Raw genomic sequence first — 24,001 nt, forward strand, 5'->3', positions numbered from 1 at the left:
AGGACATGGGGGTGTCTCACCAGCGCTGGGTCAGGCCAGCTGGGGCTTTTTCTGTCCCTCTCAGGGACACAGGATTCATCATTTTCCAGCCTGAAAATGACCAATGACCCCTAGAATGTCGCTGGGAAACCCAGCACAAAGTCTGGCTCTGCCCCTTTGCAGCTGAGCTTTGGGTTATCACAGAATCCTGGCATGGTTTGGGTTGGGAGGGACCTCAGAGCTCACCCCATCCCACCCTGCCGTGGCAGGGACACCTTCCGTGTCCCAGGGTGCTCCAAGCCCTGTCCTGGGGACACTTCCAGGGATGGAGCACCCACAGCCAGGCCTCCCATCCTGCCAGGGAACAGTTCCTAAATCCAAATCTCCCATCCATCCCTGTCCTCTGGCAGTGGGAGCCATTCCTGTGTCCTGTCCCTCCATCCCTTGTCCCCAGTCCCTCTGCAGCTCTCCTGGAGCTCTTTAGGCCCTCTGGGCTCTCCCTGGATCTTTCTCAGTGAGCCAGCCCAGGGTGATCCCGCAGCTTGACCCAGAGCTGCCTCAGTTTCCCCTGCAGCCCATCCCTTCCCTGGGGTGTGCAGGGAGGGAAGGGGCTCTGCAGGGCTGGCTCCTCTCCAGCCCCAGCTCCCTGTGACACAGGGGCCAAAACCAGAACCCTTCCAGGGAGAGGAGAGGAATTGCACTTTTCCTGACACCCTGCAGTAGCCTTGAGGCCGGCGATAAGCAGTTGTTTGCCTGTGCTCTGGAGCAAACGTGGTTTATCTCTTCCTTGTTCCAGCCCTGCAGGGAAAACCCGGCGGTTTCACTGCTGTGCGACCTCCCCCAGGTCTGTATTTGATTATTTCTCTCTCTCTTCCAGCAGCAGCTGGAGATTGGGCTGGAATTCCCAACCCTGGCAGGGCTCAGGATGAAAAGCCAGGAGCAGGAGGTGCAGGGGATGATCTGCAGGGTTTGGGAGGGATGAATTGCAGGAGGTGCAGGGAGCTGTGCAGGTTTTGGTGGGGATGATCTGCAGGTTTTGGTGGTGCTGATCTGCAAGAGGTGCAGGGGAGTTCTGCAGGTTTACGTGGGGGATATCTGCAGGTTTAGGTGAGGATGATCTGCAGATTTGGTGGGGAATATCTGCAGGTTTTGGTGGGGATGATCTGCAGGTTTTGGTGGTGATGATCTGCAGGTTTTGGTGGGGAATATCTGCAGGTTTTGGTGGGGATGATCTGCAGGTTTTGGTGGTGCTGATCTGCAAGAGGTGCAGGGGAGTTCTGCAGGTTTTGGTGGGGAATATCTGCAGGTTTTGGTGGGGAATATCTGCAGGTTTTGGTGGGGATGATCTGCAGGTTTTGGTGGGGATGATCTGCAGGTTTTGGTGGGGAATATCTGCAGGTTTAGGTGGGGATGATCTGCAGGAGGTGCAGGGGAGCCCTGCAGGTTTTGGGGGGTGATCTGAGGGGATTTGGTTCCTGAATTAGAGGTGATTTGGAGGCTGGGGAAGGCAGGGGTGTGAGTGCCCATCCCAGGGCTTTTCCTGCAGGAGGAAATGTTCCTGCACAAACAAGAGGCCCCGAGGAGGAAACGCATCAGGCTGGGGGAAATCCTGAGCTCCTCCTGCAAAGCTCAGGGCTCCAAGAGAGGATTAAATCCCAGAGAAAACTGGGATTCCTCCCTCCCTCTGCTGTCCTGGTGCTGGGTGCCACTGCCCCGTGCAGGGTTTGATGATGCTGCTTTTAATGTGGGACTTTGGTGGGCAGGAGAAAACCTGAAAACCTCGCTGAGACCCTTCCTAAAACATTGATTTTCCGTATGAAGCTGATTTTAGGCATTTTTTAGGGGTGATGTCTCACTCGGTGCTCTCAGCCCTGAGAGGTTCAGCCGAGCTCTTCCCTCCACAAAACTCCTCCAAATCCCCCCTTTTGCTCCCACCTTCCCCAGGCTGATACAAGCAGAGGCTTTTCCCATCTCCAGGAAGCAGGATGACATTAAACCCGAAACAAATTACCCTGTGCATCCGAGCGGGGCTGCTCGGCTGCGTTTTCCCTCCCTGACGATGGGGGCAGCGGGAATTGCAGCCCCATTAACTCCTCGCCTCTGCCCCGTGCCCGGTGAGCGCCTCATCCTCGCCTCCGATCCCTGGAATCTTCCGTGCTGAATTTGGGGATGCTCTGGGGATCCCAAAGAGCTCAGGAAGGGCCACCCCGACCCTGGCATCCCACAGGGTTTGGAGCTTTTTGGGGTCTGTGATAAGGGGATGGAGCAGCTGCCAAAGCTTTTCCAGCCTGGAGGGAAATCCAGCTGTGGAAAATCCTCTCCTTGCTAAGGTGAGGGATTTCCAGCTGTGCTGCCAAAAGCTGCTGCTCAGAGGACAGTAAAGGTTATTCAATGTCAGAGAGATGTAAAACTGCATTTCCCCCGTTTTTTCCCCCGTTTTCTCCCCCTGGCTGTGCTGTTTGTGCTGCCCTGGGGCATCCCAGAGGTTCTGGGTTTGGGATGGGGATCCTGGGGTTACTCCTCGAGCATTTTGGGGTTCCAGAACAAGTCAGGGGTGTCCGGGCCCAGCCTGGCTCAAGGACAGATTAAATGTGTTCATTCCCTGGGCAGAGCCAGGGGATTTAGCTTTGGGGTTTTAATAGAACTTTGGGGTTTTCATCAGAACTTTGGGGTTTTTATCAGAGTTTTGGGGTTTTTATCAGAGCTTTGGGGTTTTCATCACAGCTTTGGGGTTTTATCAGAACTTTGGGGTTTTTATTAAATGTGGGATGGGATGGGGATAATGTGTTCATTCCCTGAGCAGACCCAGGGAATTTAGATTTGGGGTTTTCCTCAGAGCTTTGGGGTTTTTATAAGAGCTTTGGAGTTTTCATCAGAGCTTTGGAGTTTTCATCAGAGCTTTGGGGTTTTTATCAGAACTTTGGGGTTTTTCTTAAATGTGTTCATACCCTGGGCAGACCTAGAGAATTTAGCTTTGGGGTTTTTATCAGAACTTTGGGGTTTTCATCCAAGCTTTGGGGTTTTCATCAGAACTTTGGGGTTTTTATCAGAACTTTGGGGTTTTTCTTAAATGTGTTCATACCCTGGGCAGACCTAGGGAATTTAGCTTTGGTGTTTCATCAGAGCTTTGGGGGTTTTATCAGTTTTGGGGTTTTCATCAGAGCTTTGGGTTTTTATTAGAGCTTTGAGGTTTTATCAGAGTTTTGGGGCTTTGGGCCGTGGGATTCATCCCCCGTGTCCCCAACATGTCCCCATCCCTTTGCCGTGCTCGGGGTGTGTGTGGCAGCCCCGGAGGCGGTGACAGCAGCCCTGCTGGCCCGTGCCACACCCGTGCCACACCCGTGCCACACCCGTGCCACGCCTTTCCTGCCGGTGCCGTGCCCGGCGGCCCCGCAGGAGCCCGGACAGGTCCTTCCAGTCCCGCCGGGGCTGGGGCGGCGCCCGGGGCCGGGGAAAGCAGCGAGCGGGGACAGCCCGGCCTCGCCTTGTTTGGCTTTCACTTTGTCACCCGGAGCTGGAATTAATCATTGCTCAGCGGCAGGAGTGTCCGTGTGTCCGTCCCCGTGTCTGTCTGTGTGTCCGTCCCTGTCCCGCATCGCCGCTGGAAGGAGCATCTCCGGGCACAGGAGGTAAAAAGGGAATTTTGGGGCTGAGCCTCCTCTGTGTCACGACTTTGCTGCAGATTCCAGGCAGGCTGAGGGTGATTCCAGCATTTCCATCCTCCTGGCTGAGCTGCTCTGCCCTGTCACTCTGTGGTGCCACATGTTTGCTGGCCCTGGGGACACAGGGCAGGGCTTTCCCAGGCTGGCACAGGGGGAGGGTTCCCATGCCCAGGTGGCACACAGGGATTGTGCCAGTGGGATGTGAGCTGGGAGTGCAGGTCACTGTCCCCAAACACCTCCAGACATGGGGAGAAGGAAGCTCTGGGGTGTGACAGTGTTCACAGGGCTCTGAGAATGAGGGAAGAGACGAGGATTTCAGAACATGGAGTTTCAGAAGGCATATTAATTATATTATATTATATTATATTATATTATATTATATTATATTATATTATATTATATTATATTATATTATATTAATTATTAATATATATATTAGTTATATATAATACATATAACTAATATATATTAGTTTTATATAATATTATATATAATTTATTATTATATTATTTATATTATTATATATTATTTATTATATTATATTTATTAATAATATATAATATATAATATATAATTTATATTATATATAATAATATATTATATAGTTATATTAAAACTATACTAAAATAATAGAAGAAAGGATTTTATCAGAAGGCTTATTAAGAACAGAAAAAGAAAGAATGATAACAAAAGCTTGTGATTCTCAGAGAGTCTGAGCCAGCTGATTGTGATTGGCCATTAATTACAAACAACCACATGAGACCAATCCCAGATGCACCTGTTGCATTCCACAGCAGCAGGTAATAATTGTTTACATTCTCAGCTTCTCAGGAGGAAAAATCCCAAGGAAAGGATTTTCCATAAAAGCTGTCTGTGACACTGGGCTTTTTCCTGCATCAGATCCTCACCCAGCACTGAGAAAATCCCAGGATTTCCCCAAGTGTGGAGCAAACTGGGGTGTCCAGCATGGGAGGGTCCAGCTTAAAGCCACAAACAGGATTGGATTAGGAGGGATTTGCAGAGGGTCAGCGTGGAGGAGCAGCTTTGCTCAGGTTTGCAGCAGCTGTGTCACAACCAGCCCTGGTGAGGCAACGCTGCGGTTGCGTTGTGCTGCTCTGGGTGCTGGGTTTGAGGGGCCAGGAGCTCAGAGCAGCACCAGGAACCTGAGATCTTCCTTGTCTTGGGAGGCTGAGCCAAATCTCTGAGCCCTGAGATGGTGGAGGGTGAGTTTCTTTGGGGGGCTTGGGTGGTTTCCTGCTATTAATGCAAATTAATTCATCCTGGTGTAAATGAATCCACCCTGGGGCTGTGTGTGGGTGCTGTTGGAGCTTCTGGTTGTCCCTGTCCCTCTGCAGGAGCTTTGGCTCTGCAGGCACAGCCCTGCCCGAGGAGCTGCCCCTCTTTGGGGATGGGGGCAGCCTGGCCTGGGGTGTTACAGGGCCTGGGGATTGGGGTTTTATCAGAGCTTTGGGGTTTCATCAGGGTTTTCATCAGAGTTTTGGGGGTTTTTATCAGAGCTTTAGGGTTTTATCAGAGGTTTGGGGTTTTCATTGGTGCTTTGGGGTTTTTATCAGAAGTTTGGGGTTTTCATCAGAGTTTTGGGGGTTTTATCAGAGGTTTTGAGGTTTTTATCAGAGCTGTTATCTCATTCCTCACAGCAGCATTTTACAGGCTCACTCAGGGGCTGGATGATCCCTGGGGTCATTCCCAGCTCAGGACACCCTGAGATTGTGGGACCCTCCTGCCACCAAAGCCCTTCCTGGGTCTGCAGCTCCTCCCCTGGCCCTGCTGCTCAGGGCTGGGAGGCAAAACATTACCCAATGCTTCAGGAACTTCCACAAAATCTGCTTCCCCTGAGCTGTGGGGTGTCACCCTGGTGGGGACATCACCCTGTCCCTGGTGGGGACATCACCCTGTCCCTGGTGGGGGCCTCTCCTCTCCTTGCTCAGGTGAAGAATCCCCAGGCAGGGCTGTGAGCTGAGGTGGAGGAGGCACAAAACCTCACACAACCATGGGAATTTTCGGTTTAGGTGGGAAGAGACCTTAAAGCCTTTCCCGTTCCAACCCTTTCCAGCACCCCAGGCTGCTCCAAGCCCTGCCCAGCCTGGCTGGAACATCTCCAGGTGCCAGGGACGTGTGAGCTCCCAGGATTTCCACCTGCCATGCTGCAAACCCAGGGTCGGGAGCAGAATAAACAGAATAAAACCAACCAAACAACAAGGACTGGGGGTGTTTTTTCCCTGTCACTTGCAATTCCTGAAGTCTGCCTTAATTACAATAATCACCCGGGGCAGGCAGGCAATTAGGGATGCTCCTGGGTTCCTGCTGAGCTGTGTCACAGGGAGCTGTTCCCTCTGTGGGTGATGATGATGATGATGGGTGTGCAGCATGATGGGGATGGAGGGGACAATGGGCAGTTTCACACTAATTCCATCCTTTGACGAGGATGCTCCGTGGCAGGAGTGACTCACCCACCTCCAGAGCATGAACAGCACCCAGCTGAGGCTTGGGGTGCTTTTCCAGGGGTGCCCTTGGGCAGCAGAGCTCAGCTTTGGCCAGGCTGTGCCAGGGGTGCTGCATTCCCCACCCCAGCAGGGTTTCCCTGGCATCACCAATTCCCTGCTCCACAGGGGGAGGATGTGGCTCTGACTCCTTTTTGCTATTCCTGGGGACCAGAGTGGGACTGCAGGGTGTGCTGGGGCAGCAGCTCCTGTGCCCTGCCCATGGGGGAGGCTGTGATGCACAGCAAAGGGCTCTGCTCAGGGTTGGGGCGATGCTGGGGAGGGGAGGATGAGCAGGGGCAGGGATCCTGTGCTGATATGGGGGCTTCTTCTCTCCACCAAATCCTCAGGGAGACCCCTCTGGGTTAAAAGGATCCGTGGATCCTTTTGGGAGGGCTGGCAAGGGCAGAGCTCCTCTTGGTGGCCTCCTCTTCAAGCTCATTTGCTTCTCTTTGTGTCAGAGACTCCCTTTTGTTGAGAGCACCCCAAAATTGCCTGGCCCAGGACTTCCCTCCCAGGGGCTCAGCCTTGCCCTGTCCCCATCTCTGCCCATGGAACCCCTGGAGTTTTCCTCCTGAGGCTCAGGAGAATCCAGATCCCAGCACTGCCCTGTCCTGGTGCTGCTCCCACCCAGTTCCTCCTCCCCATTGGGGCTTCCCCACCTCTGATCTCACCTGATCCCTTTTTTCCCCCAAATGGCTCAGCTGGGCAGGGGCAGAGCAGATAATTCCCAATCCTCAGGGAGCTGAGTGCTGGGGAGGCCTGAAAATCAGCTAAAGGTGAGAAAAGGGTGAAGAATCCCCCTTTGATGGGGATCCTGCTTATTTTGGTTTAATATTCCAAATGTCAGGGTGCAGAGGGGCTTGGACAAGGAGTTTTGGGCTGGAGAATTCCCCTTTTATGGGAACCCCACCATGTTCTGGTCAATATTTGGGATGTCTGCATGTGCAGGTAGTTAGGCTGGTTTGGGCTGGAGAATGTCTCTTTTATGGGGACCTCATCTTATTTTAGTCAATATTTGGGATATCTGCATGTGGTGGGACTTAGGCTGGTTTGGGCTGGAGAATTTGATGTGAATGATGCCTAATTTTGCTGAATGTCCCAGATATCAGGGTGCACAGGGGCTTGGATGGGCTGTTTTGGGCTGGAGAATCCCCCTTTTCCTGTGAACCCCACCTTATTCTGGTTCATATTTGGGATATCTGCATGTGCAGGTAGTTAGGCTGTTTTGGGCTGGAAAATCTCCCTTTTCTGGGAACCCTACCTTATTCTTTTAAGATATTGGGTTGATATTTGGGATATCTGCATGTGCCAGGACTTTAGATTGGTTTGGGCTGGAGAATCCCTCTTTAATGAAGACCCCACCTCATTTTCCTCAATATTTTTCCTATCTGCACCTGCAGGGACCTAAGATAATTTTGGCCCCCTTTTAATGGGTACCCCATGCTATTTTGATCCATATTTTCCATATTTGCCTGTGCAGCTACTTTAGGCTGGACAACTCCTCTATGATGGAGATCCCACCTAATATTTCTCAGCATAGGGCACACAGGAGCTGGTTTTGGGGGAGAATGGGGATCCCTCTCCAGGTGGGGATCCCTCCCTGAGCTGTGTGCTGTGGGAAGGGCTCTGTGGAACCAGCACAGCGTGGAGAACTCCTCTCTGATGGGGATCCCACCTAATTTTCCTTAATATTTCTCAACATAGGACTCACAAGGGCTGGTTTTGGGGGAGGATGGGGATCCCTCTCCAGGTGGGGATTGCTCCCCGGGTGAAAGGCGGGCTGCGGAGGATGGGGATCCCTCCCCGTGTGAAAGGCTGGCCGTGTGCCGCGGGAAGGGCTCCGTGAGCCAGCGCAGCGTGCCCGGGTGGCACCGGGAGCCGTTCCCGGCGCTGAGCGCGCAGCCGCGCGTGGGCACCGGGAGCGCCGGAGCTCCGCACGGAGAGAGGGAGGGAGGGAAGGAAGGAGGGACAGCAGCGTCCCCGCGTCCCTGCATCGCCCGTCCCCGGCCTGCCGGATGCTGCCGGGGCAGCGGCGAGCCGAGGCGCTGCGGGGCTCCCGGCTGCAGGTAAGGGAGGAGGGAGGATGAGGATGAGGATGGCGCCGTGACCCCGCCTGGGGACAGGCCTGCGCTCGGCTGGGCTTTAATCCGTGTTTCTGACCCTATATCCCGCTCGGGAGGGGATACCCCGCTTTTTTTTCCAGCTGGTTTTGGGTTCAGCATCCCGGGGGTGCAGCCATCGTGCCCGGGTGCTCCCGGTGTCCCCCGGCTCCGTTTGCAGCTCCGGCTCCATCCCGATGTCCCCCCCGGCTCCATCCCGGATCCCCCTCCGGAGCTGGAAGCACAATTTCCCATTTCCCATGGGAATGAGGGGCTGAGGGTGGTCGGGGCAGGGAACCCCCTCATCCACGCGTGTGCTTTTTGGGGGGATGATTTCCAAAACACAGCCTGGTACGCCCCCCCCTCCCAGGAGGAATTTTAGCCAGGTAAAAATGGGAATTGCGGAATAATTCGCCCCGTTTTGGGGTTCCCTGGGGATGCGGCCGTGGCTGTGTGGGAGCTGCGAGGCTGCGGAGTGTGAAAGGAGAAACCGCAGCTCGCACAAAAGCCCGGCTTGCGCAGCTCGGGTTTATTAAAGGGACATTTAATTCTCCTCGCAAGGCGGATGGGGAGCTGCCATCTGGTGTCTGATGGCAGCGGGGGAAAGGGAAAAGCGCTCGGGGAAGGGAAGCGGGGCAAGCTGGGAGCTCGCCGGGCTCGGATTGCCGGGAAATGGCTCCGGTTCGAGGGCTGGGTGATGGTTTGGGAGCGCTCCGTGCCAGCCAAAGCCGGGCTTGGGGAGGGGAAGGATCCGCCTGGATCTCCCAGCGCTGGGGCCGGGAGAGGAGGTGATGATGGGGAATAGATCCTCTAAACCTACGCGTATCACACGCCAAAATCCTCCTCCATCAGGGATTGGGATCCCGGTGCGGCTCGGGATGGGCTGGGAGCGGAGCCTGGCTTGCACCGAGTGTGTGCGGTCTCTGCCCCGCCTGGCACCGCTCTCAGGTACCCCCTGGCATGCAGGGCATTATTTTACGGGGTCGCAGAGCTGCAGCAGGGCTGTGTCTTGGCCAGGGCACAGCCGGAGCCTCCCCGATAAAGCCGGGAGCGCATCCCGACCCCGGGATCTGCGCCCAGCCCAGCCAGGGGAAATTTCAGCTCTCCAAAGCGCCAGGATGAGTTTAAACGAGGAGGTTTGTGTGTTTAAATCCAGCGGGGCGCTGGGTGCGGGATAAGCGCGGTACCCCCGGATTTGGGGCACGTTTGGGGCTCTGGCACGGAACGGGTCCGTGCGCTGTGCCGGTGTGTTCTGCCCGGGGCAGGGACACGGGAACAGGACTGACCAGTTCCCGGCGGGACACACGCTGTTCCCGGCCGGCACACGGAGTTTTGCTTGGCAGGCGCTCACTCAGCCGTGCCCGGGGTGCCCTGCAGAGCCCGGCCGGGCTGGGGCAGAGCGGGTGTCCCCGGCAGTGCCACCCCCGTGCCAGACCCGTGTCGGGGCACTGCAAACCCCCGGGTGGATGGGCCAAGGGAGGGTTTCCAGGGAGGGCCGCAGCGTGGAGAGATGCCAGCAGCGAGCAGTGGCGCTCTGCCAGCCCCCGAGCAGCGGTGACACCAAAAACCCCTCCCGGCCTGTCCCCAGGGCTGCCTCCTCTGCAGGCATCAGCGTTCTGCCCCCTTTCCTGCAGGATGGGAAGGGTTTGTGCCCTGGCACAGCTGGCACAGAGCCGTGGGATGTGTTGGCATCACCTGTGCAGCAGAACGGGGCACAAACCCTGCCCTGGCCGGGGTCAGGTGCTGCCCAGGTGAGCATCCCTCATCCCTGCACAGCAGCGGGGTGCAGGCAGCCCTGGCATGGATGCAGGAGCCCTGGCATGGATGCAGGAGCCCCTGGCATGGACACAGTGCCAGGGCTCTGCAGAGCTCTGGCTCTGCCCAAACGAGCAGAGTTGTCCCCTCTGTGCTGCCAATTCGAGTCCTGCAGCAACATCGGTTGTGGCTTTTCCCCTTTCCGTGAGCTGAGTGGCCCCAGGGCTCTCAGAGCTCCTGCCCTCCGTGTCTGGGTGCCAGCCTGCAGGGATGAGGCCAGGAGGAGGCAGCCAGGGGTTTCTTTGCTTTAATTACAGTTTTTAGTCATCCCTGACAGCTGCAGGCTGGAGCACTGTCTGTGCAGGATGCAGTGTGTGGGTTGGAGCAGTGTCACCCACAGCCGAGCTGATAACAGGGATTATTATCTCAGATTGTCATCCAGCTCTGGGGACAGGCTGGGAGCAGAGCATTGGGCTGGAGAGACAGGAGAGCTGGGACACAGCTTGGCCATATCCTGCTCCCCACTGGGATTTCCACTGGATTGGATCCCATTGCCCAGGTGTGAATCGCTGAGGCCTGGAGCAAACCTGACCTCAGCACCTGGAAAAAGCCCCCAGGGAAAACTCCATGCACGGCTTAGGGATGCTGGGAGATCCAGCCAGGAATGCTGGATTCAAGGGCAGGTCATGGATAAAAGCTGCTTGTACAATGTGCAGCTGTAGGTGAATTATTCACATCTACCCCAGCGTTTCTTTTTAGTAAAATCAGGCATTTCCCAAAGTTTCAGGGCACCATGGGCTTCCTGTGGCGTTCCCAGCATGGCTTCAGCACATTCATGGATTTTATTCCTGGGCTGGTGTCTCCATTTGGTCTGGTTGAGTTTTGTGGTTAAAGTCAGACTTGCTGAATTTCAGGATGATGCTGAAGCTCATGATGTTGTACCAAGGCTCCCAAGCAGCCTAAAAGTCCCTTTTTATTGCAGAACCCTCAATTACTGTCAGACTTGACCCAGCCAGGCATGGGAGCCCCCTGGGCAGTGCTGGGATGTGCAGCTGAGCTGAGTCCATGAGTGGATGGTGCCAGCTGTGGGATCTGAGGCTCTCATTTGGAATTTTGGCTATTCCTTCCCTGGATTTGTCCTGCTGGAGCAATGAGGAGGTTGTGGAGTGGGGACAGGGCTGGTTCTGCAGCTGGTTTTGGGTTTGAAGCTCTTCTGTGCTCTGTGGTGAGAGCCTTTGGGGGAGCCTGGGCAGCTGCCAACGCCTTGGGACACCTTGGTGGCCTTCACTCAAGGGCAGGGCTTTACCACGAGCTGGGCAGTGAGGGGTTAAACCTTTCCCATCCCCCTGTGAGCAGGATGCACTCCTGGGGCTGCTGGGCTGGACTCCAAGTCCTCCTCAGGGCCTCACCACAAGAATTCCCTCCCAATGTCCCATCCAACCCTGTCCTGTGGCAGAGGGAGCCATTCCCTGTGTCCTGTCACTCCATGCCTTCATCCAAAGTCCCTCTCCAGCTCTCCTGGAGCCCCTTTAGGTACTGAAAGGGGCTCTGAGCTCTCCCTGGAGCCTTCTCTGCATCAGGGACTGCAGCTGCTGTGGGAGTGGGAAGGGATGGATGGATGGATGGATGGATGGATGGATGGATGGATGGATGGATGGGGAATGGATTAAGGGATGGATGGATGGATGGATGGATGGATGGATGGATGGATGGATGGATGGATGGATGGGGAATGGATTAAGGGATGGATGGATGGATGGATGGATGGATGGATGGATGGATGGATGGATGGGGAATGGATTAAGGGATGGATGGGGAATGGATTAAGGGATGGATGGATGGATGGATGGATGGATGGATGGATGGATGCAGGTCCCTGCAGCTGGAGGGATGCTTTGGGATGGGTCACACTGCCAGGGCATGGAGCCAGGCTGCAGCTGGCTGGATCCCTGTGGGAACACTGCCAGTCCCTGCTGTGCTGCAGCCTCGGGCTGCTCCTCTCTCAGGAGCCAAACTCTGCCCATGGATGGATGGATGGATGGATACTCTTCCCTCTATGAGGGAAGCTGGCACAGAAGCTGCCAGCCCAGGTGACTTTTCTCTCTGTCCCTGCTGTCCCAGCCACTCAAGGAGCTGTGTTTCTCTCACTGTCCAGTGCCCACAGGGCCCCTGCAGGAGAGGAGGAGGAGGAGGGGGATGCTGCTGAAGAGCAGCTGCTCCTGCAGCCCAGGGTTGTTTTCCTACTGTGCTGTGCTTGGTGAAACACGTCAGATCTGCTTTCAGCTTCATCTCCTGTTTGTCTGATGAACTGGACATCGGTCCTTTGGGGGATTTCTGCTCTGGGGGTGCTTGTCTGTGTCCTGGGATCAGTTCCCTGGAAGGCAGTGGGGCTGTGGCAGTGCTGCTGTCGTGGTGCCCTGGGTTTGTCACTGTCACCTGTGCTGCTGTCCCTGCTCCTGTCCCCGGATGCTGCAGTGTGTGCTGGGTTTCAGACACTACAATTCACCCCTTCCTGGGGCAGAAACACCCTCAGGGAGTTCTCTGTGACTCTCTGACACAGGGGCAGCTTCAGGGTGGCCTTGTCTTTGCCTCCTTTGTCCAGGATGGGCACGTGCTGGAGCATCCCCGTCCATCCCCATCCCTGTGCTCTCTGTACCTCCCTTGCAGGACCTTTGCAATCTGGGGTGCCAAACCCCTTAACTGCAGTCCAGAACTCTGTTTCCTCCTCCCATTCCAGTTCCTGTGGTGTCCAGCATCCCCTTCCCATTCCCAGCTCAATGTGTGTTAAACTCCAGGATGCTCCACCCCGGGATGATCCCATTTCCAAACGGGGTCAGACAGAGCCCTGAGCAGAGAGAGGCCGGGGACAGGAGGATGCCAGGGCTGCCCTGCAGAGCCACCAGTGTCCTGCCAGCTGCTGGCTCCTGCCAGCCCAGTTCTGCCCGTCAGGCCACGAGATGTCACATCCCAAATGTGCCATATGGAGCTGAGGCTCCGGTTGTCCCTTTTCTGGGCTAAAGGATGGAAAACCCTCTCGAGCGGTGCCGGCAGCATGTGAGCATTCCATGGGATTGCTGATTCACGTGGCTGCTGGAGAGGAGCCAGCTCTGTCTGTCCCTGCATTGTGGACAGACATCTTGGGGACAATTGTGGGTGGTGGCCTCGCCCAAGCTCCATGGTGGTGGCTCCCTGGGGTCCTGTCCTCACTTTTGCCCTCCTTGTGCCTTTCAGATGTGCTGTGGTAACCCGTGCCCTGCCAGCAGCTCCTGCCTGCCTTAGCCAGCATCCTGCCAGCCATGGCCTCAACGCCCCAGTGAGGGACAAAAGGACAAACAGCAAGTGTCCCCAACAGTGCCACATCCCCTGGGAGAGCCATGGAGGCCCCTCTGGATGTGCCTGTAGGGAACCTCATTGACTTTGACAGCGAAACGCCCGCCTGTGACCCCTCAGAGCCGGCTCCTCCCGCTGCCCCCAGCGACAACGGCCACCGAGGGGATGACAACGGTGACACGGGGGACACAGGGGATGTGGCTGCGGAGGAGAGCGATGCCACTGAGTCGGCAGACAGCGAGAACGACATGGGGGGCTCTCCCCAGCACTGGGGCGGCCCCCGGCGCTCCTCATCCAACGAGTCCCTCTCGTCCGGCCAGAGCGCGGAGTCGGCGCCGCGGGACGAGCGCAGGGAGTTCATGCGGAGTTATGTGGAGAAGATCTTCACTGGGGGGTGAGTGAGCAGGGCCAGGCACATCCCGCAGGATAGAGGTGGATCTGTCTGCTGTCCCACCCCAGGAGCAGCAGTTTGTCCTTCCCCTCCATGGCGTCGGGGGGATGTGGTTTGTGACGGTGTTTTCAGGGGTCTGAGGATGAGGGAAGAGATGAGGATCTGACTCCAGGTTTCAGAAGGCTTGATGTATTATATTAAAACTATACTAAAAGAAGAGAAGAAAGGATTTCATCAGAAGGCTAGCTAAGAATAGAAAAAGAAAGAATGATAACAAAGGCTTGTGTCTCAGACAGTGTCCGAGCCAGCTGACTGTGATTGGCCATTAATTAGAAACAACCACATGAGACCAATCACAGATGCACCTGTTGCATTCCACACCAGCAGATAATCATTGTTTACATTTTGTTCCTGAGGCCTCTCAGCTTCTTAGGAGAAAAAATCCTAAGGAAAGGATTTTTCAGAAAATATCATGGCTACAGTGGCTTTTTCCTTGCACTCCTCTCGTGGCCGCATCTCCCACCCCCAGCTTCCCTCCCTTCTCTGTCCCCATTCCCATGCCAGGGGCTCACTGTCCCCATCCCCTCTCCCCACGGATGCTGAGGGCAGTGCCAGTGGCCCTCACGTGCCCAGGGACCCTGTGGCAGCCCCTGGCTGTGCCCCCAGCCCTGCATCCCCCAGCTCTCCGTGTCAGGCTGGATGCAGCAAATGGAGCGTGAGGAGCAGCAACAGGGCCTGGTTTTGCTCTGGGGCTCCCTGCCTGTCTCTGGAGCTCAGTTTCTGCTCATGCTGTCCTTGGCTCTTCCCTTCTCCCCCTGCCTTTGGTTTCCCTCCTGCCAGGGAGGGAGAAAAGAGCAGCACAAGGCGAGGGATCACAAAATGGATGCTCCTCTCCTCCCCTTCCTCTGCCTTCCTCCAGCACCAGCATGCTGATGCCAACGGGGGGTGCAGGTCACATCCTTGGCCTTAATGATGTTTTTTATTCTTTCCCTGCTGCAGAGAGGATCTGGACCAAGAGGAGAAGGCCAGGTTTGGGGAGTTGTGCAGCAGCGAGGACGGGAAGGGCAGGGAGTGGTTTGCCAGATACGTGAGCGCCCAGGTAAGGGCAGTGCTGGGGAGAACAGGGATCCTGAAACAGCCTCAGGCCAGGGGGATTGAATCATACCCCAGAGAAGTATTTTTGGAAGGCAGGAACTCAAGGAAAGTGAGGAACCACAGACAGGAGTGAATAAATGCATTTTGAGCAGCTAAATGCACCCTTGGTGCAACGTGGGAGAGAATTCACTCAGTTTATTTAAAATTAAATCTCACCAGCACTCAGACACATCCCATTCCTTAAAAATAAATACCCCAAACCCAGACAGGCACAACGCTGAATATGAGGGGAATCTCAGCCATGAGGGCTCTTTTCCCTGGCCTTGGGGGGGGTCCTGGGGGGCTGTTCCTGCTGCTGTGTGATACCTGGGCTCTGTCCCTGTGCTGTGTGATACCTGGGCTCTGTCCCTGTGCTGTGTGAACCCTGGGCTCTGTCCCTGCTGCTGTTGAACCCTGGGCTCTGTCCCTGCAGCGCTGCAACTCCAAGTGTGTCTCAGAGCAGACCTTCTACCGCCTGATGCAGTCCTTCGCCCTCGTGCTCTTTGAGTAAGTTCCTGGGGTCACTCTGGGGCTTGGTGGGAACTGGAGACCAAACTGAAGGGTCCAAAAAGGCCCTGAGGGCAGAGCTCTGTGGGCTCCCATCATGGGGTGTCCTCACTGAGCCCTCCCTCCGTGCCAGGTGTCACCAGATGGATGATTTCAGCCCTGCCAAGAACCTCATGACCATGTGCTTCACCTATTACTACATAGGTAAGGGAGCCTGCGCCCCTGGGGAAGTTTTGCTGCTGCAAAATGTGTCCTGTGCATGGGAAAGGTGTTGGAGGGGTGGAAAAGAGCCCAGAATCCATGCAAACCTGGCAGAGCTCCTGCTGGGGTGGTGATGCTGCTTTGTGCTCACTTCCAGCAAGGAATATTTGTGTGTGACAGCCCCCAGGGTGGGATGTGAGCACCCCAGCCCAGAAACACCTTGGTTTATTGTTTGGTGTGCAATGGCTGCTCCTCCACAGGGGGCTGGATTTTCTATCCAAAATGGGAGCGGGGAGGATAAAAATAAAAACCTCCAGGAGCTGGGATGGGATCTGGGGTGTTCCATCTGCAGCCTGGAGCTGGATGCAGGTCCCCAGCAGCTGGCAGCACTCAGGGCCGTGTGCCCACTGAGCTCCTGGCACATTTTCCCCAGGGAAGCCCCAGGCCCTGCCCCTGGAGGCCAAGGAGAAGCCCACGGGCAGCATCGACTCGTACCTGAAGTCAGCCAACACGTGGCTGGCTGAGAAGAAGGACATTGCAGAGAGGCTGCTGAAAAACACCTCAGCCAAGACAGAGAACGTCAAGGGCTTCTTTGGGGGCCTGGAGACCAAACTGAAGGGTCCTGGCAGCAAAAAGAGCGAGTGGGTACCACTCCCTTGTGGGGCTGGGCTGGCACCATGGGAACCAGGGGTGTGGGGTCACCATGGGGCTGCCATGGCCACCAGAGCCTGGTCCCATCCTCAGTCACTGTCACCTCATGGGCTGGGAGTCCTGCTTCCCTTGGCCATTGTCCTGATTCCTCCTGATTTGTCTCAAAACCGAGACAGCCACAGAATTATGTGGTTCCAAGCTGGTGATCTTGTGCATCATCTCTGTGCTGAGGGGAGGGATGTCACTGTTTCACTGTCTCTTTGTCACCTTTCTGGCCCTGGGGATGGTGGCATGGGATCAGGCGGTCTCTCAAATGAGGTTCCCTCTGCCAGGGGGCCATGGGTTGTTGGGGGGACAGGATTTGTGGAGCTGACATTGATTTCTTGTGCCACAGAGAAGGTGAAGACAAACCAAAGGAGAAGCTGAAGAAGACAGGTGAGTGCAGCCAGCACTGGTGAAATAGGAATGGCCAAGGCACCCCTGGGGAAGGAGAGAGGGGTGGAAAGGCTGGGATTCCTTGGGGCTGGCTTTGAAATTCCAGTCACAACTCTCGTCCTGCGAGGATCTTGTCCTCAGTGTCACAGGCTGCAGAGGTTTGGGCACTCACTGTCACTGGGCTTTGGTGGTGCACCAATATCCCAGCACCTGTGAGTGCTCCCAAAGTGTTTCAGTCCCTCCAGGGTCCTCCTGGGACATCCCTGCCATCCTCAGGGCTGATCCCTGCCCTCCAAGGGCACTCAGAGCTCCTCCTCCCATTGCAGGGATGTGTTTGGTTTGCAACCCATCCCACTGCTCAGCCACCAAAATCCACACGTGGGTGGGAATCTGGGAGTCCCCAGGTGCTGGTGTGTGACTGTGTGTCCCCACAGAGTCCCTGCAGAGCCCAGAGGAGGAGAAGAAAGGGGAGAAGATCTACCTGTACATGCACCTCAAGCAGCAGCCGATCTGGTAAAGCCCCTGGATGAGCTGGCCCTGCCTGGGGAGGGTCTGTCCTGCTGTCCATGTGTCCCCAGACAGTCACCAGTGCCCCTAACAGAGCTGGCCTTGGCTTTGGCACATCCCTTGTGCTAATGAGAGTGTGTTTGCAGCCACCAAAGGGCTGGTGCAGAAATCTGCCAGGTTTGTTGGGCCCACCCTGACCCTTGGGAGGACTCGGGGACAGAATGGGTGAGATTGGGGAATCCTGGAGTGGTTTGGGTTGGAAGGGACCTTAAATCCCATTATTCCATCCCATTATTCCATCCCATTATTCCATCCCATTATTCCATCCCCTCCCACCCTGCCATGGCAGGTACACCTTCCACTGTCCCAGGATGCTCCAAGCCCCATCTAACTTGGCCTTGGGCACTGCCAGGGATCCAGGGGCAGCCACAGCTGCTCTGGGCACTCTGTGGTTCCTAATTACAAATCCCAATTAGCCATTCCCAGCATTCCCTCCCTCCCTGCAGGCACAACCTCCGTTTCTGGAACGCCGCCTTCTTTGACGCCGTGCACTGTGAGCGCAGGAAGAGATCCCCCACCACCAGGTAGGACACGTCCCTGTGGGAAAAGGACACCCTGTGTCCCCTCCAGCCCCCCAGGGAGCTCCCCCCAACAGCCCTGAGCTCGTCCAGCCCTGGGGAAAAGCTCTGCTTTCCATTCCCACTGGAATCCTGCCGGGAGCACTGGGCAGTGCTGGTGAGATCTGCAGCCTGGCAGGGCTTTGGGAACAGGAAGGGGTCGTTGCTTGTTGTGCAGCATTTTTGGGGGAACCAAACCCTAGAGATGTGCTCAGAAATCCCAGCCAGGGCTCGGGCTGCTGGTGCTGAGTTTGCCAGCAGGGAGGTGGCAAACTGGGTCTGGGAGGTGCTCGGTGCAGCCACCAGGATGGAGGGGATGTCCCAGCTGTCGCCAGGAGCAGCCAGCAAGGAGAGAAGCTGGGGATGGTGGCACTGCCAGCCCCCAAAATTGTGATAAACCTGCCAGGGAAGGGGCTGCTCGTGTCAGGGGGTGCAGAAGGGGGTGAGACACTCACCAAGCTTGTGCCCGTCTCTTGCTGCACCCGGAGCTGTGTGAGGGCTCCGGCCTCTCCCTCCTCTCCTGGCAGCAGTTTCCCACTCCCAGCCAGCCCCTCCCGCTGTCCGTGCAGTGCCTGAGGCTCTGAGCTCTCCCTGGAGCTGCCCCTTTCCCCCTTTCAGAGCTCTGCCAGCCCCCTCTGTGTGCCCCAAACCCCGAGCTGAGCGCAGCAGCCCTGGCTCACACCCCGGGATGCTGTGCCAGCCTCAGCTCTCAGATCAATCCCTGTTTTCCCCTTTATTGCTTTCCTTTTTCTCTCCCAAGCAAGCAGGGAAGAGCCTGCAGAGCAGCAGTGTGCCCATAACTGCATTTGCTCTGATTAAGCCCCAAATTAGCAGCAGCAAGTGCCTCACAAGGACAGACGCCACCGGCAGCTGCTCCCTGCTCCCGGTGCCTCTCCCAATTAATCTGATGGCTGAGCTGGAGCAAGCCTGGCTGACAAAGGAGCTTTGGGAGCTGCAGCCTGGAGAATCCTGCGTGTCTCAGGGGGTTGGGAGGTGGTGGTGACCCCCCCGAGTCATTGGAGAGGATGCAGAGTCCTTACAGTGAGCTGAGGATTGAAATCCCTGCTGGGATTGGGGCTGGATTTGGAATTCCAGGTCAGCCCTTGGCCATGGCAGATGCCCAGAAGATCCATGAGGATGGGGCTGAGGCCACCTCTGTGCTGGGGTGGCCGGGACATCTCTGGGGTGGCCAGGACATCTCTGGGGTGATCAGGACATCTCTGGGGTGGCCGGGACATCTCTGGGGTGGCCGGGACATCTCTGGGGTGATCAGGACATCCCTCGGGTGACCAGGACATCTCTGGGGTGGCTGGGCTTTGTCCTTTGCGAGACCTTTGGGGAGGATTTTCCTCCTCTGGGAGGGGAGGGCAGGGGAGGGGGGGAAGGAATCACAACTAAACTCCTCTTTTTCTCTCTCTTTCCTCTCTCTCTCTGCCTCTAACAACCTTCTTCCATCTCCTCCTCTCTCCGTTCCCCCCGCCCCTGTGTCTTGCATGACCTTTTCTCGCGCCACCTTTGTGGGCCCCGTTTCTGCCGCCGCTCCAGAGGGAACCCTGGGGAGGAAGAGGAGAAGAGGTGTGTCTGTCCTTCCCTGTCCTTCCTTAGTGTCCACAGGCTCCCTTCAGGTCCAGATCCTGCCCTGGGGACGTGGGGATGTGTTTTGGGGGGCACTGCAAGGCCCTTTCTCCATGGAGGTTTGAGCGTGAGCATCGCCCTCCCCAAGGGCCTGAGGGGTTTAGATCGGCTCCTCTTTCATGTGGCTCTTAAAAAGGAGCCTGAATGGTTTCAAGCTGTGATATTTCTCTGGGAACATCCCTCTGGGCAGGTTTTGGGCATGAACTGAGTCTCTTTGTGTAGAAAGCATCCCCCTCTCCTGTCCTTCCTGCTTGCTCCTGGCTTCTGCCGCCACTTAGAGGTGCTGGGGATCCTTTGCCAGCTGGAAAAGCTGCTCCTTTTCCATTTTTAATGCGCTTTTCTGCTGCCATCCCTTAACAAAATTAAAACTGCAGATGGGGAGGGCTGCATGTCACAATTGGGAGCGTGTCCTTGGGGCCATGAGCTGGGAGCAGTCACTGCTCATTTGGAGTGAGGGGAATGGGGGCAAATCCCTCCAGGTGATGGCATCAGCAAGGGGATGAGGAGTTTTGGAAGCCTGGCAGTGAATTTTCTGTGTGGCTGAGGGATGTCCTGGCTGAGGGATGGTGTAAATGTCACTGCTGGGGTTTGCTGCTGCCGGAAGAGAAAGGAGTTGATGGAAACTTCTCAGCACTTCCAGGCACAGCAAGGCTTCCCTGGATACCCCAAAATACATCCCCACAGCCCAGGGGGTTCCTCATCCCTGTTCCTGTCCTGCTGGTGGACATCAAAGGCTTTGAGTGGAGCCACATGTGGGTTTTCTCCCTTCCCAGGCATGTTACTCTCCAGTAATAAGCCAGAAACACGTCCAGATTTTTTGTAGGGTACTTTGATAATGTTTTTTCTCCCTTCTTCCTTCCTCCAAAACATAAAAAGGCAGGAAAAAAAGAGTTACAAACATGCCTCTTCTGTAAGTGAGCCAGTGGGGTCTGTGAAGTTTTGCTTCCAGATTTCAAAGCCCCTTAATTCGATTCTTCCCCTCTCCTTTCAGCCTCTGCATTTGGCAGTGGGTTTTATTTGTTATCCTAAGCTTTATCTGAGAGAAATTACACCTTCTTTTATTTAAAAAATTTCCCCTGAAACATGTTGTGTGCATTTCCAGAGCCCTGTAAACAATGAGCTGCTGGCTGCAGGCTCAGCTCAGCACTTTGCACATCTGGGTTGGGGTGATTTAGTGGGGACTGGTTCCCTTTGTGGGGTCAGCCTGGCTGACCACCCATTTTCTCCCAGTTCCAGCCACACTGGGGCTGAGCCAGCCTCTCTGAATTTTGGGTGAGATCTCCTATATCTCAGTTTCCCCCCAGCACAGCTCTCTCCTCCTGCTTGCTGTTCTGGCCAGCTACAAGTGTCCCTTCTTCCTTCTCCTGGTGTTCTCCTCTTCCTTCTCCTCCATTTTTCTTCTGCCTATCCCTGTTTCTCCTCGCTTCTCCTCCTCCTATCCTTGGCTGTGACCTCACCTGGTTTTTGGGAAGGGGCTGCCTTCACCCTGGAGCTGTAGATTCCCTGGCATGCGTGCACTGAGCCCTGCTGCCACCACCCCAGTGCCATCCCTGTGGCACAGGCTTCGTTCCCGGGGTGGGGACTCTGCCCCTGCCCAGAGCTGGTTGCAAACACCCAGAGCTTTAACCCTGCAGCCCTGAAGGTGCTGCTGCAGCTGCGGGGAGCCAGAGTGGGGCCAGGGCAGCCTCAGGGCACTGCTGGCCTGTGGGGATGGGTGTGGGAGCTCCTGTCTGAGGGGGAGGTATGTTTGGGGAGCACCTTGGCAGGGATTTGGGGGGCTGGAGATGAGGGACAGGGGCCTGGTGTCCCCCTGTCACCCTCCCAGGCTGGGGGGCTTCAGCAGGGCAATGCTGGGATGGCCATCCCTGCTTCTTCATCATGCCCACGGTGAGCTCTGTGCTGGAGGGACCAATGCTCTTTTTAGCTCTTAATCAGGGCCTTTCCAGGCAAAGCCAAGGCTGAATAAGTGTTTGTTTTTTTTTTTGGTTTTTTTTTTTTTTTTTTTTCCTGGGGCATTTCTTGCTTTGCTCCAGAGCAAGAGCTCTGCAGATGGATCCATGCTGTGAGCTCATCCAACACCCCTGCTCTCCTGTGCTCCAAGGGGCTCTTGGTGCCTTGCTGTCCCCCAGCAGCGCGGCCCAGGGTGGGAGGAAGCAGGCAGGGGGTGCTGAGGTGGCAGTGGTGACAGAGTGGTGCCAGGCTGGCCTGTTCCTTGCAGGGAGAAGTGGTGCCACATGACGCAGGAGGAGCGCGACGACAGCCTGCGCTTCAACGAGAACATCACCTTCGGGCAGCTGGGGTGAGCAGGGCATGGGGACCCCCCTGGGGACACCCCCCAGCTGTTCCCCCTCTGGGCACATCCCTTATGGGGCAGAGCATCTTTGGTGCTTCTCCCTGGGACCACTCCTGCCCTTTCTGTTGAACACCCAAAGGGACCGAGCTGAGCATCATCCCATGCAAGGGGCTGTGAGGAGGGAGAGGAAGGTGGGGGAAGAAGGTGCAGCCCGGCCATTCTCTCACCCAGAGCATCTCTGTCCTCCCTCAGCACCTTCATCCACAACATGCTGGCCTTTGGCCTCAACAAGAAGCTTTGCAGTGACTTCCTGAAGAAGCAGGCGACCATCGGCAACCTGGATGAAGGTAGGGCAGAGCCCGAGGGATGTGCAGCTGGAATTCCGGAATTCTGGGGGGATGCAGCGTGGATGGGGTGCTTCAGCAGCCTCCCTGAGCCCTTCTCTCTCTCCTTCCCAGAGCAATACAAGCTGCTCAGTGACCACATCGAGCAGATGGCCCCGGAGTAGCTGCTGGGCAGAGGCAGAGACGGCGGCCGGCCAGGTGGGGAGGGAGAGGAGCCCACCCCGGGGCTACCTGAGACTGCAGCTGGGCTACCGACAAACCAAACCACACCACGAGCTGCAATAAAACCTGCATGATCGTCCATCAAACTCTAGAGCTGCCCCAGGGCAGCCTGTAGACATAGGAGCCAAGCAGCCCCCGCCCTCGCCAGACCCTCCCGCCTCTATTGTCGGAGTAGACGCTCCCAAAAGTGAATATGGTTGGTTAAAAAGCAAAACAAAACACGAGGGGAAGGCAGGAAGAGCGTGGCAGTGCAGCCCCCAGGTGCTGTGTGTGCAGCATGCCCATGATGAGGGCTCTGGTGGTAAATCCAGAGGGGTCCAAGGCTGCCTTTCCCTGCTGGAGTCCCCTCGCTGATGATGCTGGAGGTGATGGCAGGGACCACAGCCAGGAGCTGGGGCTGCCCCCAGCCACCCCTCAGTCAGGTTCTGTGCTGTCTGCAGGGTGGCACCACTGCCTGGGGACATGGGCAGGGTGGCACCTTGCTGGGGACAGAGGTGGGGATGGCAGAGCGCTGCTGCCACCCTCCCTGGGAGCTGGAAGGAAATCCTTCCCTTGGGAAGCCTTCACCGTGCTGCCTGTGTGGGTTTGCACCTCTGGGCAGAGGCACAGCACTTTGCTCCATATCATTAGCCTGGATCAGTAGGAAAAAAGCCATGGCCTTGGGCAGGATTGCAGGCAGAGGCAGAGGAGCTCTGCCTGCCTTGGGAGGAGATGACAAAAATCCCTCATCCCTCTCCCTGCTGCCCTGTCAGTGCGGGGATGCTGCTGCATTGTGACATTTCCCAAAGCCTCCCGGCATCCTGTGGCAGTAGATTAATGTCCTCCTTCCCCAGGCTGCTCCTCTCTGCCCCCTCCTTTGCTCCAGCTGCTCATCCATCAAACCTGAACCAGCCCTGTCCAAAGGACACCTCCTGCTCTGCTCCAGGGGCTGCAGATCTGTTTTATCCCTTGGGCCTTGGCATGGTGTTTGCAGAGAGGCTGGGGACACAGGGACATCTCTGGGGACACAGGGACATCGCTGGGGACACGAGGCCATCACTGCTCCCCTCTGCAAGGAGCAGAAACTCCCAGCCCTGCACAGCCAAGGGTCCAACAGTCTCACCCCAAAAACATCATCCTAAAATACAAGTCCAGGTTTCCAACAATCCCTTTTCCCTGTATCCCATAGGAAATAGCATAAAAGGATAATTTTTCCATCTAGTTCTTGGCTTCTGGTGTAATTTCCAAGCATCAAAGTGATGCTTTTACCTAAGCTGGGCTTCCCTTGCTGCTGGGGATGGGATCCGTGCTGCGTCTTGTAGGAAGGACAAATCCAGCACCAATTTTTCCTTGGCCATTCCCAAACCTGGGCAGAGTCAATGAAGAAGGGTTTTTGTTGAGGTCAGGGGCTGATGTTGGTCCCTCATCCCCAAAAACCCCTTCCTGCTGGATAAAATGTGCTGCACCATGAGCAGCTCCTGGAGCATCCCATCCCCGTGGCCTTCCCTGTCTCTGTCTCCACTCAGGTCTTTCCCAAATCCTCCTTCATTTCTTTATTATTATTATTATTATTTTTTCCAACATGAAAAGAAAGGTTCAGCGCTGAAGTATATATATATATTATTTGCATGTGTATTTTTCTATAAAAACAATTAAAATCCAATAAAAAATAGCCATAAACCCTCCCTGACTGGGACTGTGTGAAGGATGGGATGTGAGAGAGAGAGAGATTGGAATAAATTATCTTAGAAATGAA

General features: G+C 55.9%; 1 protein-coding gene across 6 annotated transcripts; it reads left to right on the forward strand.

Moving 5' to 3' along the window:
- Positions 1-802: 802 nt before the first annotated feature.
- KIAA0513 (KIAA0513 ortholog) lies at positions 803-24,001 on the forward strand. Of its 6 annotated transcripts, none has more exons than XM_064722978.1 (13): positions 803-823; positions 13,231-13,723; positions 14,720-14,819; positions 15,288-15,361; positions 15,495-15,565; positions 15,996-16,203; positions 16,608-16,648; positions 17,083-17,161; positions 17,662-17,739; positions 19,318-19,347; positions 21,626-21,706; positions 21,953-22,047; positions 22,159-24,001. In XM_064722978.1, the coding sequence occupies exons 2-13, from the start codon at positions 13,374-13,376 to the stop codon at positions 22,206-22,208; spliced, it is 1,257 nt and encodes a 418-aa protein (XP_064579048.1). In that variant the 5' UTR covers positions 803-823; positions 13,231-13,373; the 3' UTR covers positions 22,209-24,001. The 6 variants fall into 6 exon arrangements, with proteins under 6 accessions (XP_064579048.1, XP_064579046.1, XP_064579045.1 ...); XM_064722976.1 differs by lacking the exon at positions 803-823 and adding an exon at positions 3,478-3,608; XM_064722975.1 differs by lacking the exon at positions 803-823 and adding an exon at positions 4,728-4,864.

Source organism: Zonotrichia leucophrys, chromosome 11, assembly GCF_028769735.1.
Source record: "Zonotrichia leucophrys gambelii isolate GWCS_2022_RI chromosome 11, RI_Zleu_2.0, whole genome shotgun sequence".
Lineage (NCBI taxonomy): Eukaryota > Metazoa > Chordata > Aves > Passeriformes > Passerellidae > Zonotrichia > Zonotrichia leucophrys.